The sequence below is a fragment of the Portunus trituberculatus genome, chromosome 25 (genome assembly GCF_017591435.1).
Source record: "Portunus trituberculatus isolate SZX2019 chromosome 25, ASM1759143v1, whole genome shotgun sequence".
In the NCBI taxonomy this organism is placed as follows: Eukaryota; Metazoa; Arthropoda; class Malacostraca; order Decapoda; family Portunidae; genus Portunus; species Portunus trituberculatus.
The window spans coordinates 3,904,007-3,930,849 of NC_059279.1; the positions used below are offsets into that span (position 1 = coordinate 3,904,007).

Below are 26,843 nucleotides of genomic sequence, written 5' to 3' on the forward strand. Positions count from 1 at the left end.
CTTATTATTACATCCACACACAGTAGAGTAAAAAGGAGGAGAAAGAGGAAGAGGAGGAATTAGAAGAGGAACAAGAGGAAGAGTAGGAAGAGCAAGAGGAGATGACCAAATAATGCAAATATATGGGTGGATTACTAGTATACCTGTGTGATGTCAGTGTTTGTGTGGGCGAATCTTTTGTTAGCTAGGTAGTACACACACACACACACACACACACACACACACACACACACACACACTTATATGGCTAGTATTAGAAAATACATCAAGGCTCAGCACTTCCTTACTCTTATATGTAGGTCAAGCTCCCTCCGTGACCTTGAATCGAGTAGGTACTGTACAGTACTGGCTTCCAGAAATAAATTTTATACTTTTACATATTATAAGATAGATAACACGAGTCTCTCTCTCTCTCTCTCTCTCTCTCTCTCTCTCTCTCTCTCTCTCTCTCTCTTCTGCTGAATATTAGGGAGCCGCGTGTCACATGATGGTGCGTCTGCGAAGGTCAGGCGGTACTTTCTCCAGTCACACTTATTCTACGTAACCTTCAGTTTTAGATGGGGAAGGTTCTTTCTTCCTCTTTTGTGTTTATTATATATATATATATATATATATATATATATATATATATATATATATATATATATATATATATATATATATATATATATATATATATATATATCACAGTGAACCTAATGAGAGAGAGAGAGAGAGAGAGAGATATGCGCCACCCGAAAACCCAGAGACTGCCAAAGAAGTTTGCTCATATTTCTTGACCAGCTGCATAATAAACACACAAACATATGTACACTCACGCACGTTGGGTTCACGTTAAGAATTATATCAAATACTGAACTTTGGTGTGTGTGTGTGTGTGTGTGTGTGTGTCAAAAATCCCGCTAGGTGCGCCATCTTTACATGCTGTACGCAGTGAACTCAGCTGTTGAGATGCCACAAGTCAAATATCCTTATTCTACAAACCCCCACAATACCACTACAAACTAACCCTCTTTGACAGAACACAAAACCCATGACTTTGAATAACACAAGGAAAAATGCCATTCCTTGCAACACAAGCGGAATGTTACCTAATGGACTGCAAACACCTAAACAATATTTTTAGCTATACCAACCAAAACCCGGGGGTAAATGGAACAAAACATGAATGAACTTAAAAAATTATATTAGATGAGCAATGTTAGTGATTGTAAATGTTCTTGGATTGCTAGATGGTATAAAATAAGGCTACTTTAAATAAAACGTTAGGTGGCATGTGGGAGCTCTTTCATGTGTTTCGTCATAGGATGAGAAGCGCCTCTCAGTTTGCTTCAGTAGCCTGTGGGGGAAGTGTGCTGTAGGTAATCTGTTGGAACCTAATACTACTTCGCGTAAATAACCAGGGGGTGATAGGAGTCCAAGGATAAGAGCTGTGCTAGGAATAGATTAAGGAAAGCAAGGAAAAGAATGAGTATAGGATAAGGAAATTCGCGGGAAGTTGAGATGATTGTCCCTCTCTTGCACCCAGACCAGCTGATCGGGGCCTTGAAACCCATAAATACACCTGTAAATAACCTGGCGAGTAATATGTCAAGTGTGCTAGGTGTGTAGAAGGAAGAAGAAGGGGATTAATGTAACGGGGCTCTTTTAATAGCCATTTGATTTTTTTTTTCGTAGACCAGCTGATCAAAACAGGTTACAATTTTCGTCACGCATCATCCCGCTAATATTAAGCCGGATCTTCAATATTTTCGTTTGTTTGTGGTGTGATTTGGGTTAAGAATCAGTTTATTATGAATTATAATTGTGTTGATGGTTAGGTAATATTGGATAAACACTTGCGCTCACACACACACACACACATTCCCGGCTGTAAATAATCTTTGGCTATTTTCCAAGTGTCACGGTTACTTTTAGGGGACGTTGTATGCCGGCTCTTGTCTCTACTGCGCTGTAATTTCCCCTACGTGGTAATCTGGGAGAGTTTAAAGCAGGATAAGGGCGGGAAGGGGTAAGGGAGTCAGATGAGCAGGTTTGGTCAACCGGCCTCGCCTAGTTATGTCTGGAAGGATTGGTTCAGTGGCGTAGTTCTCTCTAGCTTTTCTCATCGTTGGTTTAATTAACAGGTGGACGCATTTTTTTTTACTCTATCATGTCATCTGCTGACTTCACTTGGCATGACCTCACCTTACTTTATTTCCTTACCTTGCTGTGGGTTGCCTAATTGAATTTTATCTTGCTGTAACTGACTGTACAGTACATACCCTTATTTTACTTATAGTTATCCCTTACTTTACTATACCTCATGTTATTTTACCTTATCATACCTTGCCTTACTTGACTTAATATGCATTTTTTTTTTTATCTGATAGTGGGATTATCTTGATACAAGATCTTCAATAGATATAAGTTGTTAGTGTGTCGGTCAGGAGTTCAAGGGAAAATTAGTTAGTTATATAGCATGGTTGTTTGTGTATGGAAAAAGAATGTAATTTAGGAGTTATGAAAACAGCCTACATGCATGCATACACACACACACACACACACACACACACTAAAATTATATACAACATTTCTTCACATATACCATTTGGTCACCTTGATATTAAGGGCTACAGAGGCAAGGTGAACTGGTGACTCGACTGTCAAAATCTGCTATGGACTGATTGGTGATGGTGTGAGATGGTGTGCCAAAAGGTTGCTTAATATCTGGACAGCAATGTTATGCCATGCCTCTCCAGTGACATAGACTGGGTCAATGCCCTGTTTGGTTCTCTTTTTACATCTAATCTCTCTCTCTCTCTCTCTCTCTCTCTCTCTCTCTCTCTCTCTCTCTCTCTCTCTCTCTCTCTCTCTCTCTCTGTATGTGTGTTGAAGATGATATGTTACTGTTTAATCCCCACTAGAATTATGAGAATCCTAAAGAAAATTAAGTCAGCTCCTTCTTCTGGCTATCAAATATTAGAGATAGATGGGAAGACACTTAGGTATACATGTACATGCCTTTTGATAAATGCACCATATTCCTAAGTCCTGCTACTTTTTATTTTCATTGAGTCGTCTCTTACAATATTGTAACTCAAATACAGTATTGCCTGGCACATGGAACAGCAAAGCTACATTTTTTTTTTTTTTTAATGTTTGTTGATATTGATATAATTCTTTTGATGTATGCATAAAAAAAAAAAAAAATGCTGACTGGTTTATGGGCATGTGACGCACAGAAGTAGTAGATCTAGGTCATAGCAGACTTATCATTGTTAGTATTGGTAGCAAGGATCTGACATGCAGTTTTGGTAAATATTGGTGGTTATGATAAGCTTTTTTTCAGTGCATCAGATAAAAGATTGAGTGAAGTTTTTACAAGTGGCTGACACAAATTAGTTTAAATATAGGGTTAATAACCAGGTTATCACTGTTAGGAGGGCAGTGGATTCAGTGTGCTTGTTCTAGTTTCCTGTAATTAAAATGTTTTATTCTTATATATATATATATATATATATATATATATATATATATATATATATATATATATATATATATATATATATATATATATATATATATATATATATATATATCTTATGGAGCTTAGATTTTACACACACACACACACACACACACACACACACACACACACACACACACACACACACACACACACACACACACACACACACACTTCACAAGCCAGAGCACCGGCCGGGTGGAGATATTTGGGTGTGTCTCCTTTCACGTGTAGCCCCTGTTCACCTAGCAGTGAGTAGGTACGGGATGTAAATCGAGGAGTTGTGACCTTGTTGTCCCGGTGTGTGGTGTGTGTCTAGTCTCAGGCCTATCCGAAGATCGGAAATAATGAGCTCTGAGCTCGTTCTGTAGGATAACGTCTGGCTGTCTCGTCAGAGACTGCAGCAGATCAAACAGTGAAACACACACACACACACACACACACACACACACACACACACACACACACACACACACACACACACACACACTTTGATACAGCACTTATAATAAGATATGGCTTAATACTGAAGAGCAGGATGATTGCTTGAGTTAACAGTCTTGCATCCTTGTACAGGTGTGTTGGGCAAGAGCGCCCTAGGCCAGCACAATGAATAGGGCACGTGCAATGTCATACCTCCTGTCTCGGGCTTCTCCTGGGATCCCCCTGGGAGCAGCAAGAGCTTTGATGCTCAGTGCCACGAGGAGTAAAGCCTCAGCACCGCCATCAGCAGCACTAGCAGCAGAACCGTTCCTCAATGGGTCATCCTCAAACTATGTGGAGGAAATGTACACAGCCTGGCTCAGTGACCCAAAGAGTGTCCATCAGGTAAGTCTAGGAAAAAACTTGATTTTCATGAGGTGTTTTTAGTTGTTTTAATGCATTGATTGAAGAAATGGTTTTGTTGTTGTTTATTTGTTATTCTTTGTGTAATGACAAGTGTGTAGTTTAGATTGAGGAAATGCTTGTTATTTTATTGCTTTCATTGCTTTTGTATTTCTAAGGTTTTAAGGGATGGAATTAAAAATATTTATATTTTCTAGTAGAACAGAGGTTCTTAACCTGGGATTCGTGAATCCCCAAGGGTTCGCAAGATGATTTCCTGGGGTACTTGGATGGCTGATGTAATAATATTCTTTGAAGTGCCATTGCATATGGAGTTAATTTCATTCACTAAATTAACATTCCAGGGGTAGCTACTTGGATTTATCATTTCTGATCCAATAATATCATTTGCAGTACCGATGCATATTAAGTTAGGTCACTGAATTAACATTCTGCTCGATGTCAGATTACTGGGGGCTCGCGTGGATGGTCTTATAACTTAGGGAGTTTGTAGTGATAAAAAGGTTGAGAACCCTTGAAGTAGACCCCTTCATATTTGGCTTTGTTAATTTAAGAAAATGAGCAACATAAGGAATGACTTGAGAGGCTCAATTAATAGCAAATTTTTTCCAGTCTTGGGACACATTTTTCCGAAATGCTGCATCTGGTGCTCGACCTGGTGAGGCGTACACTGCCCCCCCGTCCCTTGCCGAACCACAGGCCAACCATGTGCCCCTCACATCCCTCGCCCCGGCCCTTGCCTCCTCCCAGATGGTCTCTGATGCTCCTATATCCGACAAAGTGATAGATGACCATCTGGCAGTACAGGGCATCATTAGGGCTTATCAGGTGAGTCAGACATTCCATACTTATTTATGCAGTAATTCTTCCATCTTTGTGATTTTCTATTTTTAGTTGGATGATATTTTATATTTTTATAGCCAGGGAATTATGTATGTTATGTTTCTGTTTGTATTATTACAATGAATTATTATTATTGGCTGATAGATGGCACCACTCAGTTCTGTGCTTCAAAGGAGTATGATGACCAGTTCTTTCTCTGTTGCCTTTAATCTTTGCTGAGCAATACATAAACAAGGCTTGGTAAACACAGGAGTGGACAGTCTTCCCAGAAAAAATCCAGCTGTAAGTGGGATTCATATTAGGATTTCCTGCATTACAGTAAGATGTGTTGCTGCCTGAACACACATACACAGGGGGCAAAGTGAAAGTATTATTGTGTTATCATGCCTCAACAAGACATCTATGATTAAAAAATTTGTATGATGTGCAAGTGTTTGAATGTTGCCATGAATGGAATAGATGAAGATAGATAACAATATTGATAAATTCTTGTAGGTATGAACCGATTAGTGATAAGATTAGAAATTTAGCGCTTTAAGTGAGATAGTACATTGTGTAGTTTGATACTTATTAGTTATGAAATAAAAGACTGAGAATATATCAAAACAGTATGAAATTATGCTTTACTAGATCAACATGATATTAGGGATGTGGAAATGAAGTAGATAAGTTAACTATAATAGTGATTTATTACTTTTTAATTCATACATAAAGTGTGTGTGGATGATGCTGTATGAGAGTTGTATGAGCATGTCATTTTGAATACTTTAAATGCATGCACTATAAATGTTTTGTCTCTATATCATGTTTATGAAATCAATTTGATTATTCATAAAAAATGCATCCATATATCCACATTTTTGTTTCTTTTTCTCTCTTTTTTTCTTTTCTTTGAGAGGAAAATTTAGCTAACTCCAGAATTGTTGACATGTGATTAAATGTTTATGTTTGTTATATTGCTACGTTATTGTCACAATTAAGTTCTGCATTGTGAACAATAATTCCCTAAATATTTGTTGATTGATTTATTACTGTCCAGGATTGTTGGGTTGTGATTAAATGTTGCTTTATTATTAATTGCACTTTTATAATATATATATATATATATATATATATATATATATATATATATATATATATATATATATATATATATATATATATTTTTTTTTTTAGTTCAGTGTAGTACGTCAATGATTGTTGGTGTGTGACTAACAAGGTGTCCAGCATTCTCCAGGCAGTAGTGACTAACAACTGGCATGTTTATATACACACACAATAACAGGCTCGTGGGCACTTGGTCGCAGCACTGGACCCGCTGGGCATTGACCGGGAGGCACTGTCAGAACGTCACCCGACAACCCTGCCCAGCAAAACTGTAGTGCGGAACTATTTTGATTATATTGGTATGGTGCTGAGGGATTTGGCTTCTCCCTCCTCCTTTGTGTCTGGGATTTGAGGTAGTGAGTGGGGAGGTTTGGACTTGGCTGGGCAGATTGAGATCTTTTGTTTCATTTCCCTCATTTGTGCTCATCCTCATAACCACATTGATCTTTTTCATGCAGCATCAGACCAATCAGCCCCTCTCCCTGTCTGATTTGTGTGTCCTTACTACTAACACCCATATTTTCACTTGAAGGGGAAGAAAAGAATTTCCCTGTCACCAGAGGAGTCTCACAATGGGGAAGGAATGGTTGAATATCCTCTCGCTATTGTGGAGATTCCAACAGAAATTGATAGAGATGTACAGAAATCTATACTATAATGTGTGTATGTGTGAATGTATGCGTGTACATGTGTGCGTGCGTGTATGTGTTTGGCCTGCGCACTTACATAAATGTGTGTGCTGGTTTGATACAAAGGGAAAGTATCAAAGGAAGCATCTCCTTCAAGGCTCTGTTCAGGGTCACTGGTGTCGGGGGTGACGTAGTTGGTTTTCTCAACAGATTCGTGGTCACAGCATAGCTAAGATTGATCCTCTTGGCATCAACACAGTGGAAGACAGCCAGAGCAGAGCGCTTGTCGTCCGCAATTATATGAACCGTTTCAGTAAGTTGTAAAAACCTACTGCTAAATGCTCGATCTTGCTTGGATATGGCAAAGCAACATCATTGTTTTCTTTATTTTGATGTGATTCATTGGGACCTGATACCCATGCCTCTGCCGTTCCCTTTGAGTAACGTGGTAGTTGTATGGTTTATTTTTGCTTATTCAATGCTCATATGTTTTTGAGTTTCAATTTCACAAGTGATATTGTTCTGAAGTCACCAGGCAGGATGATGTGACAAATTCCTAATGAGTTTTGAAGAATATAGAAAGGATTTGTGAATATAGAACTAATTGATAGTAAAGAAGAAAACTATAGTATTAGCCAATCTGTAGAATTAGTGTTCTGAACTTGAATATTTTAATAAAGAAGTGAAATTTGAAGAGCTGTTGATGTAAGTAGTACATGAAGAGTGTCAGTTGATACAAGTCAATTTCAATTGGAATTCTGAGATACCAGCTTTATATATACATACATAAATGGTTAATTTCAAATAGTTACTTTGTTCTTTGTATATAAAAGGAACATTGAAGTGATACGGGTAATATTTTTGTTTGAATGGATATTTACGTAAAGAAAATTTTCCCTTCACACACGTACACACAAGCAGATGTCGGCCTTAAAAGTGAGACATCATTCAGTACATTTCTCATCAACCATGTTAATTATGAAAGTATGCTGCTTTCATTTCCATCAGCTGTTGTAATAATGCATCATATCTTGCTCAGAAGTGACACGTATCATAGTAATGCTGCGCAGAATGCTTTGACTTTCACACATCCATCAGTTGTCAGAAGGCTGTGCGTGTTGTGCTCAGGAGTCACCTTTGACCTTTGCTTTGGACAATCCCAGTGTACTTGATTTTTTATTAATCTTATATGCGCCTATCTAGGAATGCTTGTATTTGTTATTTGTAGCAGTTATTCCTTTAGTTTCATATTCTTCAGCTTTAAAATTTTCCCCGGAGTGTGCTTGTGACAGTTGAAAACTTGTCTTACAGTATTATTAGATCAAATTACCAACATTATTTGAATTGAATTTCTGCTTGTGGTATTTTGCTAGTAAATTTTTCTTTTTCATACATAGGTCAGTAATTGTAGACATGACAATGTGTTCCTACTTTGCATGCTGTTCTTGTTCATTTTTACCCTATCTTAATCTTAGATAAAGTTAACATTTTAAGATGCTTTAACTCATGGCATAGCATTACTTTGATGTTGGTGAGTTCAAGAGTTGTGACACAAAAGACAAGAAACTGTGGTTGTTTGTCACAAGTTATAGTATGGGGCATGCTATAATCTTACCCTATCTAATTTGCTTTTGTGTGAGTCCTGCCGTTGGTGTGTCTTATAAAGAGTGTGTTCCATACTGGGAATGCAAGTAGTTGCCACACCATTGAGTGGTATAACAGTAAAAACAAATGAATGTCACAGTAATAACCATTAAAATTGTTTGTGTAACTTTTTTTTTTATGTGGAGAGAAATGTATGAAAGTTTGCTAAGTTTTCATTCTCATACAGCCTCATGTAAATTCTTTTAAAGTCTCTTTTTGTGAAGGCATCACTGTATGGATAAATATGTTAGTCTGATATGTTGTATGCTGAATTTTTATAATACCTTAATATTAAAGCAACAAATTATTATTAATTTTCTATAATAGTAAAACTACGTAATTTATTTCTATATTAAAACAATATAATTTATTTCCTTTGAGATGTGAATTGGTACTGAACAATTTACTGAGAAGATGCCTGGATGTTTGCATGTTGAATGTGAAACTCTGTGTTGTGTGGATGTTATTTTAGTATAGATTTTTATTCATCATTCATCCAATTGATACGCACATAGAATACCTCGGAAAAGTTGCTGATGGTGACAGAGCAAACTTATTTTCAAAAGAGGTCACCAGTTGTAATTGACATGTACATAATTGGTGTGTTCTCAGACCTCGTCAATAGTGTTTCTCCTTCATCTTCTGCTAACATTCTTTATTAAGTCTTCTAACATCTCTTTCTTTGTCTTGTCTTCATCTCTGTCTGCCAGTCAAGTATATTTTTATAGTGGTTTTGATGGAGTGCTGTGATAAGGCTCTGTTTTATGGGATCATGTGTTGGTCTGACATTGCATTTGTGATTTAGCACCTTTATCACTGAGGCTGTTTTAAAAACTACAGGTTATGGTATGTTTTACCTACCTATGATGCAGAATCCTTGTTAAACTCTCTGTAACAAACATTAACTTCCAGTAGAATATGTCAAAAGCAGTCAAGATAAAATGACAAAACACTTGACAAAAAGGTTTCAAGCTTTTTTCAAGTCGACTATTCTTTCCAGTGCTTCTTGAGGAATAGTAAGAAAAAATTGTTGGCTGCAAACTTTCAAAAGCAATATCAGACACATGATGTATGTATGTATGTTTATGTATAGAAGACCTGTAATGACTTGTAATGTGCCTTCTCCAGATGGAAACATCTAGAAAGTGCTCATTACAAACTGATTCTGAATAAGAGTTAAGCTGAGAAGGAGAATAGAAGACTTGTTATGAAACAGTAACTTGGAGTAATACAGGTATTAATATTGTTAATGATAGGTGTAGATGACTCAAACAGTTTCAAGAATCTATTTCCTGTTTTCTCAGTATTTTATTGTACAAATTTGCTTTATAATGTCTCCCAAGACATTTAAAGAGGAAGAGCACTCAAAAATCCATAAACTAGTTTGATTATATCATTGTGCGGAGTTGTATAGTTGTTTGCTCCTAGTTTAGTTATGGTCAGAAGTCTATTAACCCACTGCACTCTCCTCCATTGTGCTGTGATCCCTTGGAAGTCCTCTGGCTTTGCTGACAATATCCTAACCAAGCCAAGCAGACCAGAGGACTTACAAGGTATAACATTAAATACAGTGAAAGTAAGTGTGGTATTTTACTTGACCAATGACTACTACTATACCAACTCGTGTGGATAGCTTGGTTCACGGATGGTTCTGCCCGTCTCCCACAAAACAGGCGAGTCAGACATGGAGCGCTCCTTCAAGCTGCCTCTCTCAACCTTTGTTGGTGGCAATGAGACCACTCTGCCCCTGAAGGAGATCATCAAGAGGTTAGAAGATGCCTACTGTCGCTCCATTGGTGAGTCTTGGCGTGTCAGTGTGAGGGTAAAATGATTTGAGTTGATATAAGTGGCTACAGTGATGTGCTTGTATGACACAGGGTTAGTTTAGTGACCTTTAAGGTAACACTGTTAGAGGATTGTGAAGGACATGCTGTGTTCTTTTGTATATATTCATAAGTATGCTTTTTGTGTCATATTAATTCCATCATTGTCTCAGGTGTGGAGTTCATGTTCATCAATTCCCTGGAACAATGCAACTGGATCAGGCAGAAGTTTGAAATGCCCGGCATCATGCACATGAGTGCCCAGGAGAAGCGGCTGCTGCTGGCTCGCCTCACCAGGTCCCATGGGTAAGGCACAAGTGGAGGTGTTGAGTGCCTAGTTGTCATGTACACTAAAAGATCTTAAACTACCTTGATTTAATTGATATTGTGATGTTGATGGTTTTTTATACATTCACCACATGATCGGTCAGTAATATATCGAGTACCAGTGGCTTGTACAGTAATACTCCACTTAACGAATAAGATAGGGGATGTCAAAGCTGTTTGTAGAGCGGAAATTTGTTAAGCGGACGTAATTTTCCCATAGGAAATAATGAAAGTAATGGAAATAGGGGGATGTGTTCTGAGCTGGTCTCCAACATACCACATGGGTTAAGAAAAAAAAAAAAATTTCTATTAGCTTTCTACAAACCTTGCCCCCAAGAAAAGATTGTTTTGTAATACATAAAGTGAAATCTTACATGAAATACCAAAAGATAAAGCAGAGATGATGAGATAGGCCACAGACGGTGGAGACTGGCGACTTGGCCGCTTCTTCTTCTTCTTGTGACCTTTTTAGCATGGCGTGTTGTCTTTCACCATGATATTAAATTTGTTTCCACTCATCTATTGCCTGCTATAATGGATATCATATCTTAGTATTCCTTAGTATCCTCATGGCATGAGCGTATATGAAGTCTCTGCCGTCTGTGGCCGATCTCATCATCTCTGCTTTATTTTTTGGTATTTCATGTAAGATTTCACTTTATGCATTATTAAACAATCTTTCTTGGGGGCAAGGTTTGTAAAAAGCTAATAGAAATGTTGTTTTGTGAACATAAATGCATATATAAGACAGTAACACCACCTCCAGAGGTGGTGATCCCAGCAACCTCGTCACCGTTCCTCCAAGCGTTCATGGAAGCCATTTCATGGCAGGAGGTTGCTCTGAGGTTGTTAAAGAATCTTGGATCCAGCTCCAGGAGTACTGGAGACAGGTGTGGAGCCAAACAATCACAGCAAAGCTGCTGCATTTGGTCCCTCATCCGGCAAATTAAAACCCAGAAAATTCGCTAAAACGGATGTGGTTGTACGTTATGCGGACTTTTTGGTCTAACTTTATATAGTACGTTAAACCGGAAATTCGTTAGATGAATGTTTGTTAAGCGGAGTATTACTGTATTTAGAAAACTTATATTTCCATAGAATTTATATTGTAATAGTGATAAAACAACATATTCACCAAAGGATCAATAATCTTGGAGGTTTCTTGCTGTTATAGTTTAGAATTACATTGTGTTTTACTTTGTGGTTTAGATATATCTGACATGAATGTTTTGGCAGGTTTGAGGCTTTCCTGGCCCGCAAATTCTCCTCTGAAAAACGGTTTGGCCTTGAAGGTTGTGAGATTCTCATCCCAGCAATGAAACAGGTCGGTTGTGGCTGTTGTTTTCAATCAGCATTCTCATAAGAGCATAGTAGATTCAGAATGGCACATCCTTTGAAGCTCCAATTATATGTCAGATTAGCTATGGCTAAAGAGTCTGCTTTTCACCATCTAAACATTCCCTTCTTGCTTGAGAGACCTTTTCGTACTCGGAAGGCTGAAGGATAGGCTAACCTTCTCATTTCCGGTGAATTCTGCAGGTGATTGATCGCTCCACCTCACTGGGAGTCGAGAGCTTTGTTATGGGGATGCCGCACCGCGGCCGCCTCAATGTTCTCTCCAATGTGTGCCGCAAGCCCCTGGAGCACATCTTCTGTCAGTTTGCCGGCCTTGACACTGGAGATGAGGTATGTAGGCTGACATCTCTGGTGTATGTGTTATGTAGGTATTGTCTAATTTTAGAGATGAGGTACATAGGCTGACATTTCTGGTATATGGACTCACACTTGTGTTCTGCTGATGGGTTCATAGTCATAGATGCAGTAAATACTCATAACAACCTCTTATTCAATCTTCTTTCAACAAGTTGATTGTGTAAGATAACATTTATAAGGGTAACACTCATGATTGCCAACTGTGTGCATTGTGTGGTATCATTTGTGGGTGTAAGATAACATTTAACAGGGTAACAGTCATGATTGGCAACTGTGTCATGTGTGGTATGATCTGGTGGTGTAGGATAACATTTAGCAGGGTAACACTCATGATTGTTAACTGTTTGTTTTTTTAGGGATCAGGAGATGTGAAGTACCATCTGGGGACATACGTGGAGAGGCTGAACCGTGTCACCAACAAGAATATCCGCCTTGCCATTGTTGCCAACCCATCCCACTTGGAGGCGGTGAACCCAGTGGTGCAGGGCAAGACCAGGGCAGAGCAGTTCTATCATGGAGATTCTGAAGGGAACAAGGTGAGTGTGTGGCCTTGGATGTGATGTGGGAGACTTTTTTGTCTTGATTAGTAAGACTTTTCATTAATATATCTTGAATTTTTCCCTCATAACAGGCATTTTTACTAGTCGATATATTGATGTTTACTAATTTACTTTCAATTATTTTCATTCTCTGGTTCACTCTACAGCCTTCTTTTGATTGATATAGTTTTGAATTTTTATAACTAACTGGTATATTAATGAGTAACGTATTTATGATGTGTTTGATAATTTACTTTCAAATTTCTTAATTTACTGATTCTCTCTGCAGCCTTTTTTTTATTGATATGTTTTTTAGTTTTTGTGACTAACAGGTTTATTTATGAGTTAGTGTATTTATGGTGTTTGCTTATTACTTTACTTTCAAATATCTTCACTGCCAGGTTTTGTCAGTGCTGCTCCATGGAGATGCAGCCTTCTCTGGCCAGGGCATCGTGTATGAGACCTTCCACTTGTCAGAGCTGCCTCAGTACACCACTCATGGGACCATTCACATCGTCGTTAATAACCAGATTGGCTTCACCACTGACCCACGCATGTCTCGCTCCTCTCCCTACTGCACAGGTCAGTGGCTGTGGGATTGGAGTGAGGATCTGAACCTTGAAAGGCTTTGTGCTCTCATGATAACTTTTTAAATGTCATAGAGAAGATTTTTGCAAGATGTTGAACTCAACTGGTATCATGAAAACACTCAAAATTCAAAGTATTTCTTTTTGGTTTATTTTTTTGCTTGGTGAATTATTTGTCTTTCTTGATTACTGTATCTGTTTCCCTCCTGTTGTGTGACAAATAATTTCTTTTCTCTCTTTTACCTAATACAAAATCCATGCCACTCCAGACCATTTGAAATCCTCTAAGCAAAGCACTCTTAAAGAATTAACTTCTGTACCTTGTTTTATTCCCTCCATCCTCCTTTGAACAGATGTTGCTCGAGTGGTCAATGCTCCAATCTTCCACGTGAATGCTGATGATCCTGAAGCTGTGATGCATGTGTGCAATGTTGCTGCAGACTGGAGGCACACCTTCCACAAAGTGAGGAAAATGGCTGGGTAGTTGTGTGTGTTTGCAGTAACTGGATCAGATGGTGCTGTGTTGAGGGATCCCTTCAGAAAAATTGATAAAATAATCCCTTTCCCTTGCATTCTTTTTCCAGGATGTTGTCATTGATTTGGTGTGTTACCGACGGAATGGCCACAACGAAATTGACGAGCCGATGTTCACCCAGCCACTCATGTACAACCGCATCCGAAAACTGAAGCCCTGCATTGACCTGTACTCCGACAAGCTGGTCTCTGAGGGTGTGGTGACGAATGAGGAGGCCAAGGTTGGTTTGTCAAGGAAAAGGAACACCTCTGGTATTTGAGGAAATCTTTTGCCACATGTGTCATGAATAATGCTGCTTGTGTTTTTGTATAGTTAGGATGTGGTAGCTAAGGAAGAGGCCACCCTAGATTGTCATGGTGCTTGATGACGAGTTATTAAGAAGAAAACTCAGTTGTTAATTGCATTGTCTCTTTTACATTGACACACGCTAATCTTGCACCAATAGGAAGTGAGAGACAAGTACGAGAAGATCCTGGAGGAGGCTTTTGCAGCAGCTAAGATGGAGACCCGTGTATTTAACAAACACTGGATTGACTCTCCATGGTCTGGCTTCTTTGAGGGTAAGGATCCTCTCCGTGCCTCACCAACTGGCATCCATGAGGACACCATCACCCATATCTGCCGAAGGTTCTCTAGTGCCCCACCCAATGCCAGTGATTTTGTCATCCACAGAGGTCTGCAGCGCATTCTAAATGGTGAGTGAGAAGGTGTCAAGAATGTTGTGCAGTGTAATGTTATTCATCCACACATTTGCATTGATTTCAAGACATTGATTTATGCAGTGTATGCTCCAAACTGTTTCATTTTGGACATTTTTTTTATTTATTTTATCTATTTATTTTTTTTTATATAAAAGGAACACTGGTCAAGGGCAATAAAAGAGCTAAAGAATAGATAAAAAGAAATTGAAAATGTCCCTGTGAAGTGCCAAAACCTGCTGTGAGATGGTGCTTCTAAGATCATGTCACTAGCCTCCCTTACCTTTCCTGCAGCATGTATGGAGATGGGGAAAGCTATTTCGTTCAGGCAGTTGTGTGAGATGTTGCTTCAAAGTCACTAGTCTCTCTTACTTTCCTGCAGCCCGCATGGAGATGGTGAAGGATCGCACCATTGACTGGGCAATGGGAGAGGCTGTTGCATTTGGGTCACTGCTGAAGGAAGGGATCCATGTGCGTCTCTCTGGGCAGGATGTGGAGCGAGGAACCTTCTCTCACCGGCACCACATCTTGCACCACCAAAAAGTAATGATCCTGAGTGTTGACCATGCTGAGGCGAGATCCTGTATGCATGTCAGTCCTTGAAGTCCTTGAGTGTACAAAATGTTGTCTTCATATAGATCTGTGCAGTGTTGAACCTACCTCCCAGTGCAGACATCAGTCATCTTTTAATATGGTTTCATTGATTGCCACACATCTGATAACCTGCTCCATTCATTTATGCTGTGTTTGATGTTGTTTCTGTCTTTAATCCTCTACTTTGTTGGTAATCTTCATACAAAACTAGATTCATGACATATTTCAAGCAGATTTGAGTGCTTAAAGTAAAGAGAATATGCTTAACACAGTGTAAATGAATACTAGTACTGCAGGTTATTTGATCATGATTGTACTCACCCATTATTTACAATAATTTTGATACTCTAGAGGTTATAGTCATTAAAAGTGCTAACCTAGATATCAGTCCTATCCCTTTCTCTTCAATGATCAACAAGTGCATCTAAATGTTTTTTTTTCACCAAGGAAATTGTCTATTACTAATTTAATTAAAAGAAAAGTCACTATTTTTTTTTTTTTTTTTTTTTTTTGGCAGTAGAGTTTAGAAACTTAGAAGAGTGGTACACTAATTCAGAGCAAATAGTAAGTTGAGGACAGGAAGTTGGTGTCACTTTTTGCATGATGATGTGGGTGTTGATATTTTCAGGTGACAAATGACTCCCCAGTAAGGCGGTAGATGATACAGTCTGCAGCAGCTCCCTTAGACGATTAGCTCACACCAGTAACTACTTTTCGCTGAGAATATCAAGAAGTTCATTGAGCTTACTCATACACACTAATATGATTTGGAAACTAATGCATCCAGTCACTGAAAGATATTTAGTACCATATGTCTTCTGCTTGTGAAGCTTTCAATCTCCCTTTGTGGAGTTTACTTAGCAGCAGGTTCAAGATTTCATACTGATCTTCATCTGGTTGATGCTTTCTTTTTCTAAATCTCTTCTTTTTATCATCTTCCTTTCATATAGAATCTTAAACTTGCTGATAGGGGAATCCAGTGATTGGCTGGAAGTGTATTCTGAATATCTTTAAAGTGACTTTGCTAGAATTGCAGTTCTGACATTAATAATGGAATCTTTTTGGAATATTTTTATTTCATGTATAGTGGTAAAAATTTATCAGATGAAGAATCAACCATTTTGTCTCAAGGAAAGACTAATGCAGAAACTAGGCCTCCTTGGGACTTTGTATACTTACTGAACTTGTTTTTTTAATTTTTTTTTTTTAATTTACCTTTCATTCTCCATATTGTTTCTAATTCCATTCATGAGTATTGTCCAGCCTCTGAAGGGCTTTATTTATTCTTTCTTTCATGCCTTTTTGTTTGGCTTGTTTTCAATCTGAAGTGGTTTGATCCCAGTCAATGGTCATGTTCTTAATCCTTCATGTTAATTCCATTATTTGTCTTTATCTAGAATTTCTGTTCTTTGCAATGTGTACATACATGAGAGACTGCAGTAATCTTCAGGAGGACAGGTCATTCATAGGCATGTGTGCTCCAAGTAGTGGCATTACAAAGTCCAGTGAATTTTATTTGTAAATCATATAGAAGTCTACACATGAACTCATGAATTGTATTACAATAAGAGCTTTGCAAAAGACCAAAAGGAACTAGAGATGGAGAGACCTTTAATGTCTCACTAGAAAGCATCTCAAAAGTCTTGCCTTACTAATTCAATGTAATTTATTCCATATCAACAGGTGGACAAGTCTCAGTACAATGCTCTGGCCCACTTGTACCCAGACCAAGCACCTTACACTGTCTGCAACTCCTCCCTCTCTGAGTATGCAGTGCTTGGCTTTGAGCTTGGCTTCTCTATGACCAATCCCAATGCTCTCGTCATCTGGGAGGCTCAGTTTGGCGACTTCCACAACACAGCCCAGTGCATCATTGACCAGTTCATTGCCTCTGGACAGTCCAAGTGGATCCGGCAGACTGGGTTGGTGATGCTGCTCCCACACGGCATGGAGGGAATGGTGAGTGCACTGGAGTTTTTTTTTTTTTTTTTTCTTTTTTATGTAGGATAGAGGGCCAGCCAATGGCAAAAAATAAATATTAAAAAAAGGCCCACTTGGATGCTGGTTATCTGCAGGAAAGAAAAGTGTCAGCCAAACTTATGGAGCAAATGCCTTGATACCTTCTTAAAAGAAGACAAATCGTAGGAAGTTAGAAATACAGAAGTAGGAAGGGAGTTCCAGAGTTTACCAGTGAATGAATGGCATGGATGATTGAGAGTGCTGGTTAACTCTTGCATTAGAGAGTTGAACAGAATAGGGATGAGAGGAAGAAGAAAGCCTTGTGCAGCGAGGTTGTAGGAGTAGGGGAGGCATGCAGTTAGCAAGATTGGAAGAACAATTAGCATGAAAATAGCGATAAAAGATAGAAAGAGATGCAACATTTTGGCGGTGAGAAAGTCTGATGAAGACAGTTAGTAGGAGGAGGGGAGTTGATGAGATGACAAGCTTTTGATTCCACCCTATCTAATAAAACTGTGTGAGTGGAATCCCCCCAAACATGTGAAGAGTACTACTCCATACTGGGGCAGATAAGGCCCTTATACAGAATAAGCAGTTGGAGGGGCGAGAAAAACTAGCAGAGATGCCTCAGAATGCCTGACTTCATAGAAGCTGTTTTAGCAAGAGATGAGATGTGCAATTTCCAATTAAGATTATGAGTATAGGATAGAGCGAGGATATTCAGTGTGGAAGAGGAAGACAGTTGAGTGTCATTGAAGAAGAGGGGATAATTGTCTGGAAGGATGTGTCTAGTTGATAGATGGAGGAATTGAATTTTTGAGGCATTGAAAACTACTAGATTTCCTCTGCCACAATCACAAATCTTAGAAAGACCAGAAGTCAGGCGTTCTGTGGCATCCCTGCGTGATCTGTTGATTTCCTGTAGGGTTGGTCGTCTCTGAAAGGATGTGGAAAGATGTAGGGAGGTATCATCAGCATAGGAGTGGATAAGGCAAGAAGTTTGGTTAAGGTCATTAATGAATAATAGAAAGACAGTGGGTGACAGGACAGAACCCTGAGGAACACCACTATTAATAGATTTAGGAGAACAGTGGCCGTCTACCACAGCAGCAATAGAATGATTGGAAGGAAACTTGAGATCAAGTTGCAGAGAGAAGGATAGAATCCATAGGAGGTCAGTTTGAAATCAAAGCTTTATGCCAGACTCTCTCTTGATGTGTGTGTGTGTGTGTGTGTGTGTGTGTGTGTGTGTGTGAAATTCACTAAGGTCATCTGCTGGTCACCCAGCCAGTCTTCCCCATTATGTAGCGAGCTCAGAGCTCATAGACCGATCTTCGGGTAGGACTGAGACTACAACACACTCCACACACTGGGACAGCGAGGCCACAACCCCTCGAGTTACATCCTGTACCTACTTCTTGCTAGGTGAATAGGGACAACACATTAAGAGGCCTGCCCATTTGCCTTGCCACGCCCAGGACTTGAACCTGGACCCTCTCAGTTGTGAGCCGAGCGTGCTAACCACTACACTACGCGGTGTGTGTGTGTATGTGTGTGTGTCCTTGTGTTTGTTCCCTTTCTTTATTGTGTGTCAAGGTGGTTTTCTCTCTCTCTCTCTCTCTCTCTCTCTCTCTCTCTCTCTCTCTCTCTCTCTCTCTCTCTCTCTCTCTCTCTCCCATAGTATGTGTAGTATATAGGTTGTTGGATTATTTTGATGAATTTCTGAGCAGACTTGACCTTTCCTGCAGGGACCGGAACACTCCAGTGCCCGCCTGGAACGCTTCCTGCAAATGACCTCAGATGATCCAGATATCCTGCCAGCATTCTCAAGTGACTTTGCAATCCGTCAGCTGTCCGACATCAACTGGATTGTAAGAGAAGGAGCATCTGTACTGTTAACTGATATAATCTTCGCATTCTTTTCCATAGTAACCATAAAATGCTATTGTTTTTATCTCAAGTTTTTGCCTTGTATTTAAAGATCTAGAATTTTGGAAGCTATATTATCAGATTTTAATGAACATTGAAATAATTTTCCTTCCTCATGTGTGTATGTATATGTTGTATATATTTTATTTCATGCATTACTTTTCTTTGTTTTTTTCTGTTTTGACTGATGTAAGGTTAGATTATGTTAGGCCAGATTTTCTACCCAAATCAATGAACTGAACACTTAGTAATCCTGAGTCACTGGTTGATGTTCCAGGTTGCCAGCTGCTCCACCCCCGCCAACCTGTTCCACATCCTGCGTCGCCAGATTGCTCTCCCCTTCCGCAAACCCCTGATCCTCATGACCCCCAAGTCTCTGCTGCGGCATCCTGAGGCCAAGTCTCCATTTGATGACATGGTGGAGGGAACAGAATTCCAGAGGTAAGAAGAATATGAAAAACTAAGGAGAGGTTATTGATTGGGATTGTTCCTCACTGTATACCATAATTAATTTCAGAGACTAAGAAGTAAAGGTGTGGGGCAATGCTTGTGACTGACTGTGAATACAAATATATGCATTGTTTTGGCGTCATTATGTAACAGCTGTCCAGCCTAGTACATAGGAAAACTGAGAACTGAAAGTAACAATTTACACAAGAGAAGGATGAAACTTGAACAGAATAGCACAGATTGTTTCAGCATGTAATTTTCCCATGGCAGAGTGATCCCTGAGGCTGGGCCAGCATCCAAGAACTCTGCTGGAGTGAAGAGGCTCATTTTCTGCTCAGGAAAGGTGTACTACGATCTGACAGCTGCTCGCAAGGAGGCAGGACTGGAGGATTCGATAGCAATCAGCAGGATGGAACAGGTATACTACGTGTTTTTTTTTTTTTTTTTTTTTTTACGTAGGGAAGAGGGCCAGCCAGCCAAGGGCAAAAAAAAAGTAAAAAAGGCCTACTTGAGTGCTGGCTCTCTAAAAAGTGTAGAAAGTGCCAAAACCGTCAGCCAGAATTAGGGGAGCAAATGCCTCGATACCTCCCTCTTAAAAGAAGACAAGTTGTAGGAATTTGGAAATACAGATGCAGGGAGGGAGTTCCAGAGTTTACCAGTGAAAGGGATGAATGATTGAGAGTACTGGTTAACTGTTGCATTAGAGAGTTGGACAGAATAGGGATGAGAGGAAGAAGAAAGCCTTGTGCAGTGAGGCCGCAGGAGAAGGGGAGGCATGCAGTTAGCAAGATCAGTAGAACAGTTACCATGAAAATAGCGATAAAAGATAGAAAAGGATGCAACATTTCGGCGGTGAGAAAGAGGCTGAAGACAGTTAGTGAGAGGAGGGGAGTTGATGAGACGAAGAGCTTTCGATTCCACCCTATCAAGCAAAGCTGTGTGACTGGAAGACCCCCAAACATGCGAATAGTACTCCATACAGGGACGGATAAGGCCCTTATACAGAGTAAGCAGTTAAGGGGGGGAGAAAAACTGTGTGTGTGTCTCATGAGAAGTCTTTGTTAGGGAATTAACTCAGGCAGGACATTCATGGAATCTCAAATCTGACATGCTACTTATGAGACCAAGCTCATCTTAACATCCAGGTGAATTTTGATTAGTTTTGGCTGTCCTCTACTTACCATGCGATGAACCATTTTCTCACATATGCTCACACACACACACTTGCCGGTAAGCGGCGAGGCAAATGGACAAGTCTCTTAATGTGTGGCCCCTGTTCACCTAGCAGTAAATAGGTACGGGAAGTAACTCGAGGGGTTATGGCCTTGCTTTTCCAGTGTGTGGAGTTTGTTGTGGTCTCAGTCCTACCCGAAGATCAGTCTATGAGCTCTGAGCTCGCTCCGTAATGGGGAAGACTGGCTGGGTGACCAGCAGGTGACTGAGGTGAATCATACTTGACCTCCATTTCACAGATTGCGCCCTTCCCCTATGACCTGGTGAAGCAAGAGTGTGACAAGTACCCAGAGGCTGATTTGGTGTGGTCTCAGGAGGAACACAAGAACATGGGTGCCTGGTCTTACATCCAGCCCAGGATAGCCACAGCCCTCAACTGTGAGAAACAACTATTGTGAGTATAAAACATTTCACCAGGCTTAGTAGGCCTTGGTTCCTCATTAGGGTAGTTTTGAAAGGTCTCATATGATTTGATAATTTCTTCATTGATGTCTTTTTCCATTGATAATGGAGAAACCTTGTTAAACTATCACTAGAATGATGAAAATGCTCTTTGCAAAATCTTCACAGCCATTGTTGTGGAGTTTGCAGTTTGGCATGACTATTAAGCTGTAGTGGCAGAGTGTCAAGATGAAGGCATAGGGAGTGTGTGTGGTAGTGTAGCAACAGGACTAACCACAGACTACAATTTCCTGTAGACCAAGTGCCTCCGAGAGCCAGGAGTCTCAGTCTTGGTACGAATATTGGTTCCCTTGGCTCTTCCCTACCTCGAGTCCCTCTGAGGTGTCGCCCTCTGAGGCGCCGGCTACCACTCAGAGTGAGACTCCTATAGCCTCTGATACCAGAGTTGTGAGGTGAGCCCAGACTCACTCCAGAGTGCTCAGTGCACTCAGAGTTACCTCTTGGCAGTGACATCTTTCCACTGTAAACATTCACTTTCTAGATGGGGGACTTCTTGCTTGCTTGTAACTGAGTACCCTTAACTTTGTGTCTCTTTTATTGCATACCTAATTTTTGGACTTCTACGTAAAGTTAAGAAGTAGTTTAAAGACCAGCACGTACCAAGACTGATGCTGAGGCTGATTAAGGACTGTTGTTGTGGCTCTGTCCACTGAGGAAATGTGAATACATGTACCAACAACTTGTCATTGGTTCAGAATACAGCATTCCTATTAAGCACACTGGGCAGTCCTGAACAGACTGTGATTATTGCTTCTGTGATTTTCATAATTTTACCTTATTTGTCTGTCTGTGTGTAAGGAAACTTGGTGTGTATGTGGCTTTGTAGGTTTGTGATAACCCTACAAAAAGAAAAAAAAACACACACAAGTAGCATATTGCAAAGTGTTCAGCTGTGCTACTGAAGTGATAAATGAAGGTGAAAACTTTTCAATAAAGCTTATTTGGTGAGAAAATTGGTACTCGTTCATATGTAAGTAATTTGACGAGTAATATGACTGCAGTTTTCAGTGTTGTTTTACCTTATCCTGTTAAAGAAGCCTGCTTTGCCTGTGATGAAGAAATGATTGCTGAAAACCTTGATGAACTAATCACACTAACTCCTTAGAATAACACTTTAATTTTTATATGTAATAAAGGTAGCTAATTATCTTGGGATGAAATAATTGTTTAATGAATTAACCACTTTAACTCCTTTGAATAACATATTTTATCTCCCCATACAATAAGTGAAAGTAACTTTGTATGGAATGAAGAAATACTTGCTGAGCTTACCACGCTAACTTCTTTGGATAACAACTCCCTGCCTCACCAGCCTAAGCATCTGTTTTATTGATTGTCACCCATTTATGTATCCCTTTGTGTTTTTGTCCATTGTATATTTCTTTTATTAGATATCTGGTTATGTTTGAATTTGCTACTCATTTTGTATATATGTTTTTTATTTCAATATTTTGGAATGATTAATGCACTCTACTTTTTTGCTCTAGCACCCTCATTCTGAAAGGCATGTTGTCAATTGGTCTATTTTCACTTGTTATTGCATGGATTCACTCATCTATATTGTTGTATTACGTGTTGTGCTTCCATTCTGTCTTAGTGTTTGTTGTGATCCAAAAGGAATTACATGTTTCTATTAAGAACAAAATTTTTAATGCTACAAATGAGATAATTTTATCCTGATTAATCCTAATGTATGAATTTATATATTGAACTTTATTCTATTAAATTTACATCTTTTATGATGCCTCCTTAGCTCCAGGATGCTCATATGTGATATTGGTCTCCGGAGATGCTACGCCTGTGTTTTCTACGGCCGAGAAGTTAAGGAATCAGTTTAACAGTATGCTGTGATGGAGACACACACACTAATGCTTACATCTTCTGTATCTCCACCAGGTATGCTGGGCGGCCAGTCTCGGCTTCCCCAGCCACAGGTAACAAGAAGACTCACCTCCGAGAGTTGAAAAACCTGCTGGAGGATGCCCTAGCTCTGTAAGTTCCTCACCACCAGGACCACCACTACTGCAACCCCAAGACTTAAATAGCATCATTCTGAAAAAGAAGTTGTAACAGCTACTACATGATTACGTAACTAAATTCCCCTCAAAAGTTGATCTTCACTAAGATTTTGTGTTGATGACAGTTTTGGTTAACATCAGAAATATTCTTGCTGAGTTTTATGTATAGGTTTGCCAAGGATGACGGCCTTTCAGTGCCATCATAACCATTTTGAAGCTTATGGTAGTTGATGGTAGTTCAGTTAAGTTGATGAGTATATATTGCACTGATATTGACAGAAATATGTATTGTATTCCTCTGTATAATATTGTCTAAGTCACTATCTTTATTTGCCTGTTGTTCTTGTAGCATAGAGCATATACAGACAGGACAGCCAAGGCAGAGCTGAATTTTGGGATCTTGGTGATCATCTTGGTTTGATCAGCTGCCTAAGTGCACAAACAATGGGAAAAGAAGCAACCTACTCAGTTTATTAGTTTCTAAAAGTTCAATGTTAAAGAAACTTCAAGAATTGTCTCATTTAATTGTTTTATCCTGGAGGTGTCTTGATTATCCTTTTCTGAGTGTGACATGTTGCTGATTAAACCAAGACTGTCACCAGGGCTTGAGTGGATTGAGGTCAGCCTTGTCTGCTCTGCCTCTATACACAGCTCCACTGAATGAAGAGAGACTGGCATTGGGTGGTGTGCAGTGTACAGAACAATCAGAGTGCCAAGCATGTGGCACTGGTGTTTCATGGACCAGAGTATTTAGAAAAAAAGAGGGAGTTGCTTGTATGTGGGGAACGTTTATGCTGTATTTTCAGAATGCAAGTAGTACAGATGCCACACTGCAAAACGCAACTGAATATGTTAAGTACAGTGGTGATATTTTTGTGAGAATGTAAGTAACATAGCTGCCATTATGCAACAGGTACCTTCTGCACCATTTAGAACATTTTGTGGCAATGTTTGTGATGAGTAAACCAGCTGTCAGTATGCATATCTCTCCCGGCCCGGCTTACGGATGCTATCTGGACATACTCAGATGATATACGAGTAACTGATATATGAACACACTCCCGGTCATGTGTATATATTGTATTTATTATAATTTTAATCTTAAGCACTGTAAATTGAAAGTGATTTTCATATTAAGAATATGATAACAGTCCTAAACATTGTTGATGCTTAAGGAAAACAAATTTTATTGGTGAGGTGTTTGATTCTCATTGAAGAGTGCAGGGTATTCACACACATGGTTTTTATTGAAAATTTTCACTGCATCTTGTGTATTCATATTGGACAATTTCATTGAATTCATTGGTGGTTTAATTTCTGTTGCTCCCTCATCCTTCACACTCCAATTCATTCTATGACATTTCATTGAATGCATGGCTGACAAGTAAAGTGTATGATAAAAGATGATAATGGTAACACTGTTAACAATCCATTCTAACATTGCTCAGTGAACAAGGTTGTCATGAAAGGAATGAAAGTGAGGAACACAAGTAATTCCTTTTATGAAAGAACATTGTGTGTTTGAATTATATTGATGACTGGATTGGACAGCTCAATAGAAATACATATATTTTTAACTACTGTACTCTACTAACTTTGATATATTACTGGACACATCTGTAGCTTTTCTCTCATTCTGCACTTTCCTCACTCATGGTCTCTGTAACTCCACCTTATTCTATGCAATTATGAATGTCTTATTGAGGTATGACAAACATATCCTGAGCTTTTCTATTCCGACTCTTCAGTTTCTTGCTCTATTTGTGACAGCTTCCTGTGGTTTAGTTGCTGCTAAATAGATGGACAGCTTACAAAGTGAGAAGCATCAAGAAAGTAATAGTTCACTAATGCTTGAAATTATTTCAGTTAATACTCAGGTAATTTCCTTTTTCTTTTATATTCTGTACATTTTTCTTCCATATTATCTTTGTCACTAAGTTATTGTATTTCTTTTTTATTTTCCTTGTTTTCTTCCCTTTCTTACGTCCAGCTATTATGCCACTCAACAGCGACTCAATTGACTACCTAATATTGACCTTGATCAATATGTGTGTAGCCTGCAGCAAGACTGTGTTATACATTATGATCATATGCTACTGTAACCATACTTTGATAAGATAGGGTAGCTTCAGCAAGGCATCTCATAGCTAGAGTAGCTCTTCTCTCTTTTATCATATAAGCATGCTGCTTTTATAGGTTGGTTGTACTCCATAGGAAAAAAAATAGATCATGGCCATCTATTTAATGTACTAATGGTTTAGGAATGATTATATGAGGCCAAGCATACATAATTTCTTTCAGCATTAGAATATATGTAGGAATTCTCCAGGCAACCAGCAGCTTATCCTGATACATCCACACTCAAGGTGGCTCTATTTGTAAGTTGTAGAGGGAGGAGATCCATTATCCATCTCTGCCATATCCCAAACCTGTCACATTAGTAGCTTATAAAAGGTAAACTGATACAGGCACAAACGTTTCAAGGTTATTGGTGTGTACAACTGGGTAAATCTGCGACGGATGTTGTAATTATATCATACACAGACAGCATTTTATGGTTCAAGGTTTTCAGTCACTAAGTTTTTGCCTTTGACCTCCAGATGGTGTTTGACTATCTGTCACCACACAGTTGTAGCAAACATCAGAGCATTTCTTGTGTGCCACCTTCAGTATCTACACTTAGATAATAGCAGCACACATTCTTGCACTCGTAAGAGATATCTGCATGTACTTGTCATGCTTGTGGAGGCTAAAGATGAAATTAATGGATTCATCCCAAAAATACAGCTTCCCTCCCTTGCAACTACCATCCAAGGTAAAAAAAAAACATGATAACTAAGAATGTATATTAATGAATAGTATTGTAGAGAAGTACGTAATGAGCTAGTTTATGTGAGCTGTTGGTAACCTGGTATGGTATTGTCTCCGTATTTCATCACAAGGTCAGTCTTTAAGTGCCTAAACACACCCACACACACATGCTGAGAGAAAAAAAATGGCTTTGCACCTCCTTTGTACTCTTGCTAACATGCCAGTTCGCTTCCTATGCCACAGCTGCTGCTCTTTGATTAATGCATTAATTTTTCCTTTCATATCCTGTCCCTGTTTCTCTTCAGAGCATAATAATCACATTCAAAGTGTAATGTTTTCAATCGTGTTGGAATTTCAATGAAGTGTATTCATGAGAGGAGCTGTATATAAAGTTTTATTTTTCAAGCACAGCTGTACATTGGTGAAGCAAGTAATATGTGAAGAAAATGAAGGATGTTTCATTTGATCTCCTCAGGAAAATTTGGCTTGAAGTTACCACTAATACTGACGAAAATAGAGGAGGGGTAAAAAAAAAAAAAAAAAAAAAATACGCATTCCTTCCTCCCACTACTAAACACCTTACCATTA

General features: G+C 39.1%; 1 protein-coding gene across 5 annotated transcripts; it reads left to right on the plus strand.

Moving 5' to 3' along the window:
• Positions 1 to 1,309: 1,309 nt before the first annotated feature.
• On the plus strand, positions 1,310 to 26,706 carry LOC123508952 (2-oxoglutarate dehydrogenase, mitochondrial-like). 5 transcript variants are annotated; one of them, XM_045263004.1, is made up of 21 exons: positions 1,310 to 1,357; positions 4,085 to 4,336; positions 4,967 to 5,182; positions 6,483 to 6,603; positions 10,251 to 10,373; positions 10,574 to 10,706; positions 11,964 to 12,051; positions 12,267 to 12,413; positions 12,797 to 12,976; positions 13,381 to 13,561; positions 13,920 to 14,029; positions 14,151 to 14,321; positions 14,547 to 14,796; positions 15,182 to 15,342; positions 17,077 to 17,352; positions 19,101 to 19,223; positions 19,559 to 19,722; positions 20,002 to 20,149; positions 21,204 to 21,358; positions 21,663 to 21,818; positions 23,323 to 26,706. In XM_045263004.1, exons 2-21 carry the CDS (start codon positions 4,118 to 4,120, stop codon positions 23,420 to 23,422), a joined length of 3,222 nt encoding a protein of 1,073 aa, XP_045118939.1. In that variant the 5' UTR covers positions 1,310 to 1,357; positions 4,085 to 4,117; the 3' UTR covers positions 23,423 to 26,706. The 5 variants fall into 5 exon arrangements, with proteins under 5 accessions (XP_045118939.1, XP_045118941.1, XP_045118942.1 ...); XM_045263006.1 differs by lacking the exon at positions 6,483 to 6,603 and adding an exon at positions 7,144 to 7,246; XM_045263005.1 differs by having other exon boundaries at positions 1,324 to 1,361.
• The last annotated feature ends 137 nt before the right edge of the window (positions 26,707 to 26,843 follow it).